Below are 15,410 nucleotides of genomic sequence, written 5' to 3'. Positions count from 1 at the left end.
TATAAAATGATAGATCCTGTCTCTCAGTCTATTTTCAGCCAACAGATCGGAATTGTAAAACTTTCTTCTAAGATGTGCAAGACCTGCCTTTTTTTTTTTTTTTTCTGTTAAGACTGTGTTTAATCTCACAGGAAAACGTCCTTCACAGTCATATTTCCGCTGAGTTTATTCAAAGTGCAAATCGTTACAAATAATTATTTTTCCTAAACTACGATTTTTTTTTCCTTTGGACGGAATATATACCAAAGCACTAAAGCTCTGGATCCAATTTAGCAACCAGTTTGGACAGCAAAGTTATATACTAGGGAACTGTGAGAAAACTTGTTCCTTTCAGTTTTAGGGAACTATTTTGGACTGTAAGTGGAAGTCAGGTCCATTTATGTCTGGAAAATGGATACTACAGAACACATCTGATTCATCACAACTGAAAAAATAACTTTAATATTACTAAGGCAAGAGCCAGCTTCACTCAACTTCTTAAATTTGCGTGTGTGAAAAAGGAAGCGTGTAGCTTATTTTCAGCGAAATACCTTGGATTTGCTTAAGTTTTAGTTTCCCAAAGGCAGAGACTTGAGTTTTTAGAAAACAAATTTTAAATGTTCCAATAGATTTGAAATATATGTATAAGATCCTCAGCAACAGAATACATACCTGAAAAGCGCTCATAATTTCATTTAGTTTATTAGACAAAAATATATGATTTAGACAAGTTTTGCTGACGTGTTATTTACAATCTGAAATCACTCTATATACAGAAAAAAAGAAAACCACAAACACATGGGAAACATTTACCAAACAAATAATCCAAGAATGGTTAGAATAACACGATCTGAAATGGTACAATGAGGAAGGGGATCCATCTACAGATTTGTGTAATCGCTTTTATGGATTTGCACCACCTTATTGCAAAAAGAGATTGGGAGTTGTTTATGCCGTTTCCTTTTTTTTTTTTCTCTCTCTCTGTCCTTAATACCAGTCTCTGTAATATTTTTTCACCAAATCATTTAATCAAGCAGAAGGGAGAGCTGTTAAAATTCTCGGTGTTCCCTCTTGCTGAGCCAAAGAGCTGCAGGGGGGAAGGAAGGAAGAAAAAAAAGGCGTAACAATCTTTCAGAAAAAAGTATATATTTTTTTCAATTGCCTGTCTATTACTATAGCATCTTAGCAATAGATAATCGCACAAAAATCATTGTTACTGGAGTAATTAGTATAAGATCTCTGAGGTCTGTTAAGTTTTAGAAAAGTTACAGTCAGGCTATGTACAATTGCAATTTAGTCTAAGTTTGAAAATATTAGAGCAACTCCTGTGCTGTTCTCATTGTCTGTATGTATTATTATGGTGATGATTAGGTGTTATAATTAGTCTTTATTATTCAAACACTCTGTTTCACATAAGTAACATTCCTACAGTGAAAACAAACAAACAAACTCACTTGTCACGAACAGGCTGGAAGGGCGATTTTAGCGGCTGGGGTGGGGAGTCAGTTCTTGGTACATTTTCTCTTTCTAGAGGGAGACAGGAAAAAAAAAAGAAACAAAACAAAAAAGAAAAGAAAAAAAAGCCAAACAAAAACAGGAGAACCATTTTAGAACAACAACAGTAAGAATCTGGACACTGTGCAGAAAACACACTTCCCTCTCACTCTCCTGTTCAGATGTGTGTAGATACATGTGTATGTGTGTACAGCACTATTCCCTACTTTCAGTATTTAAGTAGCCTGCAAGCTTTTCTTGACTGTCATTGACATTGTCACTGACTTTTCTTTTACTGTCATTGAAATTATTGGGAGATGAGGTTCTTGAAGGAGGGAAGGAAAGCTCAAACCTATACATTTCACTACACTCTTCCTGCATTTTCATCTTACTTGGTGGGCGTATAGGGTGAGAAGGTAATAGGCCACGTGAAATGCGCTTAATATATGTGACCAACATGCTGGGTGGGGGGCCGGAAATCGACTCTAGAGTGAACTGTAACTCCGTTAAAAGCAATCAGTTACACCAGTGTGACACCATTCCTCAAGGAGAAGTTCACGTGCATGTGTTGGGGGTGGAGGGAGAGGTGGAAGCCTGGTGCATTAATTACCTATGTGTTTGGGACTGGTCCTCTCTGAAGGTTTTTCGCTGCTTAGGGCTCCCAGGGTTGCTGTTAAAACAGAAGATTGTTGCTGGGCCTGGAGGTGGTGATTGTGATGAGCAGCATGGTGGTGATTTACTCCCAAAAAGGACCTCACGTTTAGAAGGGAACTCTGAGTGAGGAAAGCCCCATTTGTCCAGTTGTGAAATTTGCCAATCTGGCATGTGTAAAGTCCATGGCTAGGAAGAAAAGCAGGGTGCTGAATCTGAGGAGAAGTGTGGTTAACCTGGGGAGGAGGGGGTGGAGGAGGAGAAGATTTCAGGGCACCATCAGGACTGGTTGCCGTCTCTGCCAAAGACCAAATCTTGGGTTTGCTGTGAGATGGCATCTGTAAATTGTTCGGTCCCCCAGGACTGATGATTCTTGTACTATTGTCAGAGGCCTCCTTCACCATGGCCAGCGTGTCTTTGGGTTTCAGCCCTTCAGACCCTGATAGTGCCAAATCCTTCTCCTTTTCCAAGTGCTCCTCTTCACTGCTTTGTCTCAGGAGCTCGGGCTTCTCCTCCTCTTCCTCGTTGCTCTGCTCCCCATCATTCTCATCGATTTTGTCTATATCTATGCTCTCCAGGTCAATTTCCTCATCATCTTCATTCTTCTCGGGGTCCCCCTCATTGTCACTCCCAAAGAGGTTTGCATCTTCTTGGTCTTTACTCCTGGAGCCCCAGGTCACCTTGTTCTCCTTCTTGAGCCGCCGGCGGGCGTTGGCGAACCAGGTGGAGACCTGGGTGAGGGTCATCTTGGTGATGATGGCCAGCATGATCTTCTCGCCCTTGGTGGGGTAGGGATTCTTGCGGTGCTCGTTGAGCCAGGCCTTGAGGGTGCTGGTGCTCTCCCGGGTGGCATTTTTGGGCCGCCCCGGGTCCCCGTATTGGAACTGTCCGTAGGGATAATAGCCGGGAGCGGTGTGGGCAGCAAAGGTAGCAGGGTGGACACCCGGATTATCTTTCAGCTCGTACTGGGAGCCCTGCAACACATTCAGACAAGCGGAGAGGAAAAAGCACATCAATTATCTCGTTAGCGTCTCTAACAGACCTGAATAGGCTACTCCGGGAGCCGGAATAGCCTTTCAGCGGTGCAAAGGGTCTTCACAGCCAAATTCGGCCCTCCCCGCTCCAGGCTCTTCACATTTAAGTCAGACAGAGGTGTTCCCAAATGATTCCCCCTTCTTGCAGGGAAAAGAAAGAGATGCTAAACGGGGCTCTGACCAGCATTGTGAGTATTTTCTCCGAAAACCAAACCAAATCAAAAGATGGAAATGCAGCACCTTCGCCTTCGCCTCGGCGACACAATTTACCGTGCCCTTGAAATTATGAGGCACATAAAACAGGTACTGCACAGCAGTTACAAACTAATGCCCACGAACAGCGTCGCATTTATCTGCAAAGTATCCAGGAGGACGTTAGAAATGCATGCAAAGCATTCTTTATTTTTTCTCCTAGTGAGACGAGACTGAGGAGATGAATGCACAACTTCAGTACGAAGACACTTATAATGTAAAAGATTTTCCACACACAAGCCAACACCACCACCCCCGCTTCCCAAATCATACACCAAGATTCTGGAGTTAAACATTAACTTCTAACTGTTAACTGAAGAGCCTTTAAACTCTGGAAGGAAAACAGATCCACGCATTGTAGAATACGGATATGCAGACACTTTATCTCATAAGTTTTACTTTGATCTGGCCAGAGCAAATACAAGTTGTTTACAAGCGTTTAGAGACGGTGATTTATTTGCAATCAATATTCTTTTTATCATCAGTAGTAAAACACAGCAAGTCAAATTATCCCATCAGGTGTTTTGGTAAATAACATTTTATCTTTCTAGCAACCTCATTAGGCCTCATTATTACCGCAAATTGTCCAGATATTAACCTAATATTTTAGTTCTTCGTTTAGATATGTTCAGAAATTTAGAGTTTATTTCAAAATATCACTGTCATGGTAAATCACTGTCATAAAATACCAGGATACTTGGCGAGTAGGAACGGGAACTGTTCCAAAATAGCAAATATTTCAAGCAGTTTTCTTTCTTTATTGCTTCTATTACAATCTTGCTATTTTTTTTTTTTTTGCCTAGTCCAGAAACACATTCTTAGTATTAATATGTCATAATTTGTGTCAGCCTTAAAAATGGACCTCTTCAATAATGCCTGCGAAGAAACTAATTTAACTTTGTCAAACAGTTAAAAAGGATCATGTATTTTAATTTCAGAGACACCGCTTATACACAAAGAGTAGCCCGATGTAATTTTTGCAATGTGTTACAGAGTAGGCTTTCTGCACTCCCTTTATTTCGCTGTCTTTTGTTATTGTTTCTGAAATGATATTTTTTGTGTAAACTCTGTTGGGAATTCTTTTGAAGAAGCCACTTGTAAATCACTCATTGCTTCTGTCTCAACTTTTACTGCATTTCCAAAATCAAGGTTAAAAAAAAGAAGTAGGAAATGCACTCTGTTAAAAGTGACTTTGTAGAAACTGTTTGCAGCACAAAAATTATCTGTTTTCAGATGCTGTCCCTTGTTCAACAACGTATTTACTTACTTGCCTACAAACATGTATTAAAAACCCTAACAAGCTATGCATTGCATGCATGAATATAAATATTCACACTTTTGTGTGTCGGGGGGAAAGAAAAAAGGACATTTAGAAAATGAAGTGGAACCCATGCATAGCGCCGCAGAGAATTTTGGAGGTACCAGCAACGAAAACGTTTCAACGACACCGGATATAAAACCAGTTAGTTTAAAAAAAAAAAAAAAAGAAAAAAAAAAAAGAAAGAAGAATGTTTCACTTTCTAACTATTACATTCTTTCGAAAAGGGGAAAGGAAAACCGAGGACAGAATGGGCGACAACTTCTCTTAGAGTTGACGCCGATATGCATTTCTGCTCCGATGCCTATAATGGGATGTAGATGCCCTCTTTCGCTTCATGCAAATCCCATCTATGATACCCGCCATAATCAGAGTATGAAAACTTCAGGGTACAGAAAGGGACTTTTTCAAGGCTTAAGGAAAATGCCTTGAAATAAACGGGCACCCCAGGTACCAATACTTTGGCCTTTCGGAGGGAACCTGTTTATTGCTCGGCGTCAAAGAAAAGTACCAAGCAGAAAGAGGAGCGCGCTGGAAAGCCCACTGAAACAGCAGGATCGACAATATCACCCGTCAACAACAACACCAATAACAACAACAAGGAAATAAAAGAAAACACAAAAAGCCGAGTTGCTAGGGAAAGCCGACAACACGGAGGCAGGAGCCCGGCTCAGCCCTTCTTCCACCGCCAAGCAAAACTCGGAGGAGTTTTGCCCGGCTGGAACGACGAGGAGAATGGGGGGCTCCGCCTTCAGACGGAGCCCGGGACCCCCAGCCCCTCTCTCCCCCGCAGACCTGTCGACAGCCACGCTGCCTTCTCCGCGGCGGATCCCGCGCCGGGCTGAGCCGCCACCGCAGCCGCCCCGCCGCCCCCCGCGCTGGGCTCCGCAGCCTCCGCCCGCCCCCGGCTCCCCCGGCCTCCGCGGCCGCGCTCGGCGGGCCCGGGCAGGCGCGGGGGGCAGCGCGGTGCTCACTCACCATTTGGGAGAAGAGGCCGAGGTCGGCGGTGTAGGGCAGGAAGGCGCTGTAGTTGGGGGCGCTGTAGGGGCTGGCGTACATGCCCAGCACCGAGGTGACAGCGGCCGAGCCGCTGCCCAGCTCGGCGCCCGCGGGCCGGCCCGAGGCTGCAGCGGCGGCGGCGGCGGCGGCGGCTGCGGCGGCCAGCACCCCGGGCCGGTCGCTCCCGTACACCGCCTGGCTGGCGCTGAGATACTGCGGGTAGCCCAGCTGGGGGAAGGACATCTCCGGGGCGCGGGCACAGAGGCGGCGGCAGCAGCACTGGCGGCAGCAGCAGCAGAAGCGGCAGAGATATAAAAAAAAAAGAGGAGGGGGAAGGGGGGGTGGGGAGGGGGGGGAAGGAATTATACAAAAAAAAAAAAAAAAAAAAAGAAAGGGGGAGGAGGGAGCCTGCTGAAGAGCCGGGGAGGGGAGCAGAACAAACCCGGGCTTCTCTGGATATCTCTTTCTCTCTTTCTTTTTTCCTCCCCCCTCTCTCTTTACTGGAGTCAGGCAGGGCGAGAGAAAAGAAATCGAGCCGATAATTTTCTTTTTTCGTTCTGATTTCTCTCTGTCAGATATATATTGCACCCTAGGTATGGAGGAGGAGGAGTGTGGCAGGATTCAGTGGGGTGTCTTTCCTCAAATCTCGGCTCTTCTGTGCTCCTAAATCCCTTAGATGTGATCTGATCAACAATTGAGCTCCAACTGATGTGTCTGCCCTTAGGTCCTAGGCTGATCTTTCAGATACAATTTGAAGTTGATGTTTTGATTGGCACCCACTTGAGCTGCAAGCGCCGCCCCGCGCCCCCCGCCCGCCCCGCCGCCCCCCTCGGCGCAGCACGTGGTGCGCAGCCCAGCCCGGGCCGCTCGGCTCGGAGCTGCGTGTGCGTGTGTGTGTGCGTGTGTCCGCGCAGCTGCTGTGCTCTGCTCCGAGTGTATTTAATGTTTAGCAATGGGCTCCTTTCAGAAAAGCCCCCACTGCTGTATGACAACCTGTCTACACGATTTTACAGCTGTCCAACATTGGGGTTTTGCTGTTTCGCAGCCTTAGTGTGTCCCCTTTTAACAAAAACAACTGTGTTGCTGGTTTTTTTTCCACCTTTAACATTGAGTCCCCCTTGTCGTCGTTGGACTCAGGAACAAACGAGAGTGGCCGTGAGAGGAAAAGGGGGCTTTGCAGCCAGGCGACTTGTAACAATTTACCACTAAGAAAAAAAAAAAAAAAAGCAGATAAATAAATAAATAAATGCGATCACTCTACAGCAACACACAAACGCCACTCATACACGAACACATATGCGCAACTTGCTGAAAGTCAAAAGGCTCTCAGCGGTACTTCCCAGAAGATCTTTAGTTAAAAAAAAAAAAAAAAAAAGGAAAAAAAGGGGAAAAAAAAAAAAAAGAAGACCCGCAGCGATGCGATCCTCCCCGCCGCCCTTTCTCCTCCTTATGCCCTGCTGACGGATTGACACTCAGGGACAATTATCATAGGCATTGCGACAGTTCTCGGAATACTAGAAATAAATAATCCCTCAAATCAACAACCTCGACATGATTGCCGAGGGGCACAGAAGACCCCCAGCCCTCGCCCTCGAGCGGGGGTGGGGGTAGGGGGAAATCTAGTGTCTTGTGGATTGTCAAAACTTCCATCCTCCCGTTTCAGTGGGGACCGAAGAAAACACACCGGGGGGGCAACGAGGAGAGAGGGACGGTGGCGGGGGGGACACACACGAAAGGACCAAAACGAGCTCTTGCCATTATGACCATTAACAACAATGACTAGAGGAAGGGATTTTTTTCTTCTCTTCTTCTCCTTTTCCCCTTGGAGAGGGGTGGAAGGTGCAGCGGGAGACAAAGGACTCCTCTGCGAAGGACCCGAACGCCTTAAGGAAAACGGGTTGTCACCGCTGTGCCCTGACTGGGCTGTTGTCCAGTTCCCCGACGTGGCTGGGCTCGCCCGAACCGCGTTGGGACCGAGAGAGCCTCGCAGCGCCCGGCCGGCACCGCAAACTTTCCTTTTCCTACCGCTGCCGGGGCCCTCCCAGCTCCCCCGCTGTGGAAAACGAGGAGCGCGGAGGCGGCGGGCCGAGGGCTGGGCGTTTCTTGCCCCGACCTTCCCAGCCCCGGTGGGACTGCCGGGGGCCGCTCTACCCCACGAGTCCGGCGCGCTCCCGCTCCGCCGGGTGCGGGGACAGTCCGCAGGGCCGGGCGCTGCCGTCCTTTTGGCCGGCCCCGGCGGAGCGGCCCCGCGGAGGGGAGCGGAGTGGCCCTCCCCGGCCCAGCCCTCGCTATCGCGGTCCCCGCAGCCCTGGAGCTCCGTCTTTGTGCTGAAGGGGCGACCGAGCTGTTCTTTAAGGGACTGTGCGGCGCGGAGGGGCCGCAGACGCGAAGGCCCGCGGCTTTTCGGGATGCAAGTGCTTGGCAGGGGAGAGGGGGAAGGGAAGAAGGAGGAGTGGGGGGACGACGGGTGTCTCCCTCTTTTTCCCGGGCACAGAGAGAGAGAGCGAGCCCTAGGGTTCGGGCCGCTCAGCGGGGCTTCGCGCCCCCTCTCCCAGCTTGCAGCAGCAGGGTGAGCCCGGCAGCCCGGATCCCGGCGGGAACTGGCCGCGCGGGAGCGGAGGGAGATGCCTCCCCTCCTGCCAACGCCCCCGCGGGGTGTCTCCAACCTCGGCCAGCCCTTTCCTCCCCGTGCTCCAGAGAGCCACTCCGTCTCACAGTGGTGATTAAACTTCCTTCCCCATCAGTTGGAAATAGCGAACTTTCCCCTTCCTATGTCTAACAGGGCGAGGAGTACCTCCCTCGCGCCGCTCCAAAATCTCACCCTCAAAGCGGGAGAGCGACCCTCAGACAAAAATGCACCGCCGTAACAGAGCTGAGTGGGACTTGAAATTTGCAGCCTTATTTTGCGAATGGAAGTGTCACATTACAAGGGCTTCAGGTAAATAAAGGTGGGATAAGGCACCGACGCTGCCGAAATCTTCTTAGCTCTTTAGATCTGTGTGGAATGTGTATCCAGAAAAGGTTTCCACTTGGAGGCTTAAGAAATGTGAGTCATCCCCTCCCCCACCCGCTCTCATCCTTCTGAGATCGGTTCGGGGAGAAAAAAAAAAGGGAGGAAAAAGGAAAAAAGTCTCCTTTGCTTTTCTACCAGCCCAGCATCTTTTTGGGGCGAACTTTGCTACTCTTCACCTTGAGTAGAAATAGAACAAATAAATACAAAGTGCAGGTTACCTGTAACTGTGATTTCGGAAAGAAAAAAGACGGGAAACAGGAGAACAAACAAACAAAACAACAACAAACTTAAATTGGAAGGAAAAGACAATAAGAAGGAAAAAAACGCCGAGAGGGGGAAAGTTATTAGAACGGTAGGAAAGCTTTGTTCCTGCAAAGTTCCTTGAGCAAGGATGAGCAGGGTCCTGCGAATGCCATTAATTATGTACAGTTCTGATCAGAAAATGCCAATCCTTTACCACGAGATTCCTGCTCCTGCACTGGACATTGCCCCCCCCCCCTTTTTTTTCCCTGATGGTTTATTAAGTCACTTTAGTAGGCAACCTTTCAAAGCCCTTTTTAATTTTTTCCCCCTTGTGCGAGTAAGCTGGGACCAGAGCTGCTACACTAAGCTACTTAGCTTGAAAATCAGTTTAGTGAAGGTCTAGGAGATTCTGGGTTTATTTCCTCCCATACAAGACCTATAGCAGGAGCTTAATAACAAAAGTGCGAATAGAACGAAACTGTACGGAAAATTACAAACATCAGCAGCAGCTGCCAGAAGCGCCAGGAAAATCTTCCTAAACTCAGGACCTGAACAGTCCAAAAGGCTGGTGTGATCAACCCCTCCTACTCATAAACTAGCTTCAAATTGTTAATAGGTGAAACAGAATACTGTTTAGAAAGAAACCAGTATTCGAAAAAAAATCTTCCTTTCGCTTTTTTCCCAAATTTTTTTCCCCCGAGAACTGTGTTGTAGTTGCTTGAACGCCTCCTTAACTTTCTGCAAGACCTAACAAAAAGGAGAGCTGTGCCAACTCATTAGCCGAACAGCGTTTTTAAAGACAATAAACAGTCATGTAGCAAAAAAAGGATTTGGGCTGAGAGTGAAAAGCAGTCACCTTCCCGTCGGAGAGCGGATGCACATCAGAAATCAGGAGGGAGAGAAATACCTAACAGCGCTGGGCATAATGTGATTATACCTAAGGTAATCGCTTAAAATAAATTGTATACTGTTTAAAGTAAATCGACCTAAATGGCCACGCTCATCTAATTCAAAGATCATTGGGCCGATAAACTTCTTAAAGAGCCTTTCTGGAGAAGGAGTTTGCTAAGGCAGTGTGATCCTTCCAGTTTCTTAAGGCGATGTATCCAGTGCCAAGAGATTTTCTCTTTATTATTAACAAATCAGTTTAGATAGGGGTCCGATAAGAAATGCAAATCCAGACATAGGGGTCGCTGCTTGGCCGAATTTTAACTGAAGGCTGGTTCTGCGGGAATCGACTACAGGGTACGTTAGCGAAGAGGCTGTGTGAAGCTTTTATACTGACTCTACTGAAAAATGAAGTCAGTGATTTTGATCTGCTCCAGATGTCCTAAGAGTGGATATTACAGTGCTGGGAATCCGCACCAAATATCTGAGGGCAGCGATGGTAATCAGCGCAACCCATCAGCCAGGGGGGACTGGCAATTGTGATAACCTGCTGCAAATGCGCAGGGCTGGAGATGGCAGTGATAAACCGCTGAAAATATCTTCAAATGGAGATGACAGGGATGTTGAAAGGAGACACCTAACTATGGGGAGAATAGGATACTAAGCAGAGCACAATCTGAGAGTGGAGTTCAGATATTTACTAGTCGACGGTTCACCCGTGTAATTTCCACAGAGATACACGCGTTTGGGAGCAGTCTCTGCGGGTAGATACACTAGCGTATGGTCCCGTTGCTAAAACTCGGGGTTTATACAGCGTTGATAATCAGATCTACCAAAAGAATGGGAGGTTTAGTCTCTAAAGCGCCTTGTTTGTGGCTTGGGGAGAAAAGTTTTCATTTAATTCTGTAACTGCTTTGAAACATCCTGGTAACGATTTCTTTTGCAAATCCTCTTTTCATTTTCAGCTCTCACCGGTAATAGACGAAGAAATTTAAGATGATCTCTTCAGTTAATAGTCTGTTTCAATTTTCTTTTCTGTGGAAAGAGCGTGCGGGAGGGGTGGGGGGGGAAGGAGGCGTGAAAAAAAAAAAAAGATTATCCGTATGTTGCTAATTTTCTGACTGTTCTCAGCAGGTAGTTTCATTATCTTTATTTTTTTTTTATAGCTGCCTTTTTTTAATGCGTAAGTTTAAAATAACTCCACCATGTTAAGTATCAATCCTATATATTTTAATGATACATCTGTGCAGGACAGAATCCATTAATTTAATATATCTCGCCTAGATTCTAATTATGCACCGACTGCCGACTATTTGGATCAGTTGACTGAGTTTTCATTAAGTGTATTACATCTGATTTAGCATGGGACCGTGTTTCATTTGAGGACGTTTAGTTTTTTGGGGGTGCCGGCGGTGTGGGGGCGGCTCGGCAGAACCTTGGCAGGGGTCTCCTCTCGCCGATCGCCCGCTGCCAGGCCCTGTCGCCGCCGTGTGACGGTCCTGAGCGCTTCTCATCAGCCCTGATTTATGAGCCTTGTTAAACACTCATTATTACTTTGCACCTTTTTTTCCAGCAGGGTCTGGGAAACAGCCCCACTTTGTGACAACAGGGCATGTGTCAAACAATTATAGGCGGAGAGGTGATGTAGCTCTGGAGCACCAGACACCCCTCTCCTCCCCTTCACGCCCAACCAGAGAAACATTTCTGTTAAAAAGGAGGTAAATGGAAGGAAGGAAGGAAGGAAGGAAGGAAGGAAGGAAGGAAGGAAGGAAGGAAGGAAGGAAGGAAGGAAGGAAGGAAGGAAGGAAGGAAGGAAGGAAATTTAAAAAAACTTCACTCTATTTTTGCCAATTTAATTCACAGTAACAGCAGCCTTCAAACGTCTGACTGTGCAAAAGAATGGTTTAGTTTGTCCAAATAAACACAAACTTGGAATCAGGGATACCTGGTCGATTCCTTAAATGTGAAGATGTACACATCCGTAGCATAGGTAGTCCAGGAAGTAATCCAAGCCCGAGCAGCTGCAGAGTTTGATTGTACTCAAGGTAGCACCTAGTAAGGTGTTTGTTTACAAAGATTATTCCATTCAGAGAGAGACTGTTTTCAAAATGAAAATTATAACTTTTATAAAAGTAATTTAAGGGAAATTGACTTTCCCCCCTGATATTCGGGTGGTGACTTTTTATTAATCGTTTATCAGTTCACCTCAGGTGCAACTTACGTTTATTTCTGATAGCTATGCGAATACACAGATGTTCTCTTCCTTTGCGCTCTTGCAAATGAATTGTTAAAGCTGTGCACACAGGCCTATACGAACAAGCACTAAGATCTATAGAATGAATCATCTGCCTCTCTCACTATTTCTCTCTCTGTCGGTCTGTCTATCTACCTATCTATGAATATTTTATGGGTCTGAACTTAATTAACAAAATAATTTCCATTTTGTCTCCAAAATTATCAAGAGCAATTATGTGAGTTTTTTAAGGTTTATAATTTTATGTCACCAGACTGTTGCTTGGGGGCAGAGGCACAATTGCCGTGCCAGCTGCAGTTGTATTTATTTGGGTTTTTTCTGTCTTGTTCCTGTAGGGCTGCATTATGCAGTTTTTAATTAGTTTGTGTTTGTATTTCACCCGTCCCAAATCAATGCCATCCTGGAGCAATGCAATGTAAATTCCTGCAGTACAGGTGTAGCTGCTAGCTCTGGAACACTAGGAAACTCATGTCTTACAAATGAAAGCAGTGAATGCCATTCAGCCAAACTGTCAGCTTTAAACAGCCAAGAGGAAGGAGATCAAAGCAGAGAGCAGGAACTTCTACTCTCCAGATTAGTCTTTATGGTTTGAACGCCTAATGCTATTAAAGGGAACCAGGACATATAGCACATCGTTGGCTACAAAGTTACTTCTAATTTTGCTAAAGTCCTGCCTTATTTTGGCCAATGTAAGCCTTCAGAGCATTTCAAGATGCACTGTTTCCTTTGAGGCCTAGTAGCTACTCACTGGAAATTATGCAGAACTAATACCTTCAGAGACACATTCCTGTTTGTGCACATATTTATATAACTTATCGCCTTTTGAAAGATAATTTTGATTTCCTCCTAGGTTCCACAAAGTCTTTTAATAGAACTTGCAGCAGTAAAACCTGAAATTCTAGTATCTCCAGACATGAAAAGTCCCTTTATATTGTGTTTGGTGTCTCTTCTTTCTTGAAATGACCTCTGTATGGTGGTGTATAAATCTATTATTCCAGTCACAGGGGAATTCTTTTAAAGCTTGTAAGGAATAAGAGATCGTTCATCTTTAACTAGGCCACATAGAAATTATGATTCAACAGCAGTGTATATTTAATTAGAGTAATCTCACTTGAATTTAATTACCTAATGAATTATTTGTTTAAAAGGTAAAAAGGCTTGTTTGCCAAGTACAGTGCAACCCACTGATAAGAACTTCCGTTATAAGAACATTAATATTAAAAAAAACCCAACAAAACCGACCCAACAAAAACCAAAACCACAACGTTTTATGATTTTATATTTTAACTCTTTGGTTCAGCCAGCCGTCGGTGGGTACGCCGAGCCCACTACGATCAGGGCTTCCTTGGACTCCCGGCAGGGAGCCTTGCACAGCCCGCAGCCTCCAACGCGAGTAACTAACGCGCGTAACTAACGCGCGTCCCCGCGCCGGGCGGGCGGGGGTGGGGCGGGCGGTAGGGGCCAGGGAGAGACGGGACAGGGACCTCTTTGCTGGGTGAATTCGAGGCGAGAAGCAGGATACGGCAGCACTCGGCAAGGGCCGTGAGGTCTCCCGGCTGCCGTGGGTGGAGGGGCTGCGCATCGCTCCGCGCCCTGCGCATCCCCGGGCAGCCGCCGCGATCGGAGCTGCGCCCCAGGGCTGCTGTCCCTTCTCCTCAGCGCCGCGTCTGGAAGAGGTTCTGGCCAGGAAGGTGCCAGAGCGGGGAGTGACAAGCTACAAAAACAGTCGTCATCTTTATTTTATTTATTTTCTCCATTTCCCCCTAGTCTTATGGTCAGTGCAACTGATCATAGTCCTTTGATTATTTATGCTTCTTCAGCGAAGGCAACAAAAACTGGCCAACCTCTGCCCTTGACCTTTCTCCTCGGTTCCCAAGTTTTCCAGCTACTGCATTGTTTGTTTCCAAGATAGCACGTATATAGTGCTGAACTGCAACACTTACCAGAAGATTCGTCTGAAAGCGCCACAACTCGGGGATTAGACGACTCAGAAAAAAAAAAAAAAGTGAAAAAGAAATAAAAACTTTTTTTTTCTTTTTTACTTATGCGATATTGGGAAGCTCTCCTTGATGTATTCTATTTACCTAGTGCACAAAAACTACGTAAAAAAATTTTTGGTTTGCTTGCTTGTTTGCTCTGCTCTGGGAATCATCTCTATGGTTTGACAGTGGGTCCTCTCGAAGGTGTCACTGGGTGGCTGCGTGTCGCTTGGACCGAGAACTTTCGGTCTGTCCTTCCCCCTTCCCCGAACACAACGAGGCCATCGGCACGGCCCAAACCGGGGTGTGGGGAGCAGCGAGGGGTCAGACCTACCCCGCCTTCCCTTGCTGCCCCAGCAGTGATGTTGTGGCATCGCGCAGGAAGCCGAATCTCTGTTAGATTAGAGAGCGATGGTAAAAGATATCCCTGGAGGTGGGGAAGGTGGATGACAAACATGAAGGAGGTTATTTCTCCCTTACCTTCCTTTGGTAGGTAAGAAGCTATCAAGCATTTCTGCTTGAGAAACACCAGCAAGAAGGAAAGGGGAGTGTGTGTATACTCAAACCGTGGGCAAGGAGTGTAAAAGTAGGTGCAAGCTTAAAACTAGGCTTGATAAACGTTGAGACATCATTTCAAGACACAGCCGTGCTTGGGAGTCCCGAATGGGTGGCACTGAAGCTCCCATTCACACTGCAGGGCTGCAGCGAAGGACCGCAACACCCGTGGGCGCACAGACGTGTACCACACGCGGGTGCAGAAATGCAGAAGTACCCACGGATAAACACACCAACCCTGTCTGCTCAGCAGGGAATTCTCTCCAGGTCCCCCTTCGCCCTGCGTCACAGGTAGGAGGCAACCCGCCGGTGGCCGGGCGGAGGTGGCGAGGGCAGCGAGCCGCCGGCGACCGTGCCCGGCTCCGGCTCACCTCCAGCACCGCAGTGCCCTCACCCCGCTCCTGTGCCCCTTTAGTAGCCGGGTCTGAGATGAAGATGGGCTCTCCAAGTTACCCAGAGCTGCCTGCCCTGCTGTAGGCATGCCTGCTCAAAGCCCCAGTCAGCCGCTGAGCAGCTTGACCAGTGCGAAACTCCCCAGAGGTTCAGGGACGCGCGGAGGGCTCCTCTCGGACTGCGGGGTAAAGGCGCGGTGGTCTGGGGATATTCTGGACATCAGGAGGGAAAGGAGTGGTGAGAACCAGCCTCAGTCGTTGCCGTTCCCTGTCTCCCCCATTTCAGAGCAGGAATCCTAATTTTTTTCACGAGTTTTGGAGGTCTGGGGAAGTGAAGCTGTTTTATATAGGGGTTGCAC

At 46.9% G+C, this 15,410-nt stretch overlaps 1 protein-coding gene across 1 annotated transcript; it reads right to left on the bottom strand.

Annotated features, from left to right (window-relative positions):
- Positions 1–665: 665 nt before the first annotated feature.
- Positions 666–6,493, bottom strand: IRX1 (iroquois homeobox 1). Its single transcript, XM_085052318.1, has 4 exons — positions 5,707–6,493; positions 2,084–3,098; positions 1,434–1,506; positions 666–1,066 (listed from the first exon to the last, which is right to left on the bottom strand). The coding sequence occupies exons 1-4, from the start codon at positions 5,968–5,970 to the stop codon at positions 1,009–1,011; spliced, it is 1,410 nt and encodes a 469-aa protein (XP_084908444.1). The 5' UTR covers positions 5,971–6,493; the 3' UTR covers positions 666–1,008.
- Positions 6,494–15,410: the final 8,917 nt, after the last annotated feature.

This window comes from Lichenostomus cassidix, chromosome 2 (assembly GCF_008360975.1).
Source record: "Lichenostomus cassidix isolate B80296 chromosome 2, HeHo_3.0, whole genome shotgun sequence".
NCBI lineage: Eukaryota > Metazoa > Chordata > Aves > Passeriformes > Meliphagidae > Lichenostomus > Lichenostomus cassidix.
The sequence above is the reverse complement of the archived record's forward strand: the minus strand, read 5'-3'. Positions and strand labels throughout refer to the sequence as shown.

Coding starts and splice junctions, on each gene's coding strand:
- IRX1 (XM_085052318.1), bottom strand. CDS start 5,970: ATGTCCTTCCCCCAGCTGGGCTACCCGCAGTATCTCAGCGCCAGCCAG. Junction 3,099..5,706: donor TCGGCCTCTTCTCCCAAATG/GTGAGTGAGCAC, acceptor AATGTGTTGCAG/GGCTCCCAGTACGAGCTGAA. Junction 1,507..2,083: donor GACCAGTCCCAAACACATAG/GTAATTAATGCA, acceptor GTCTCCCTCTAG/AAAGAGAAAATGTACCAAGA.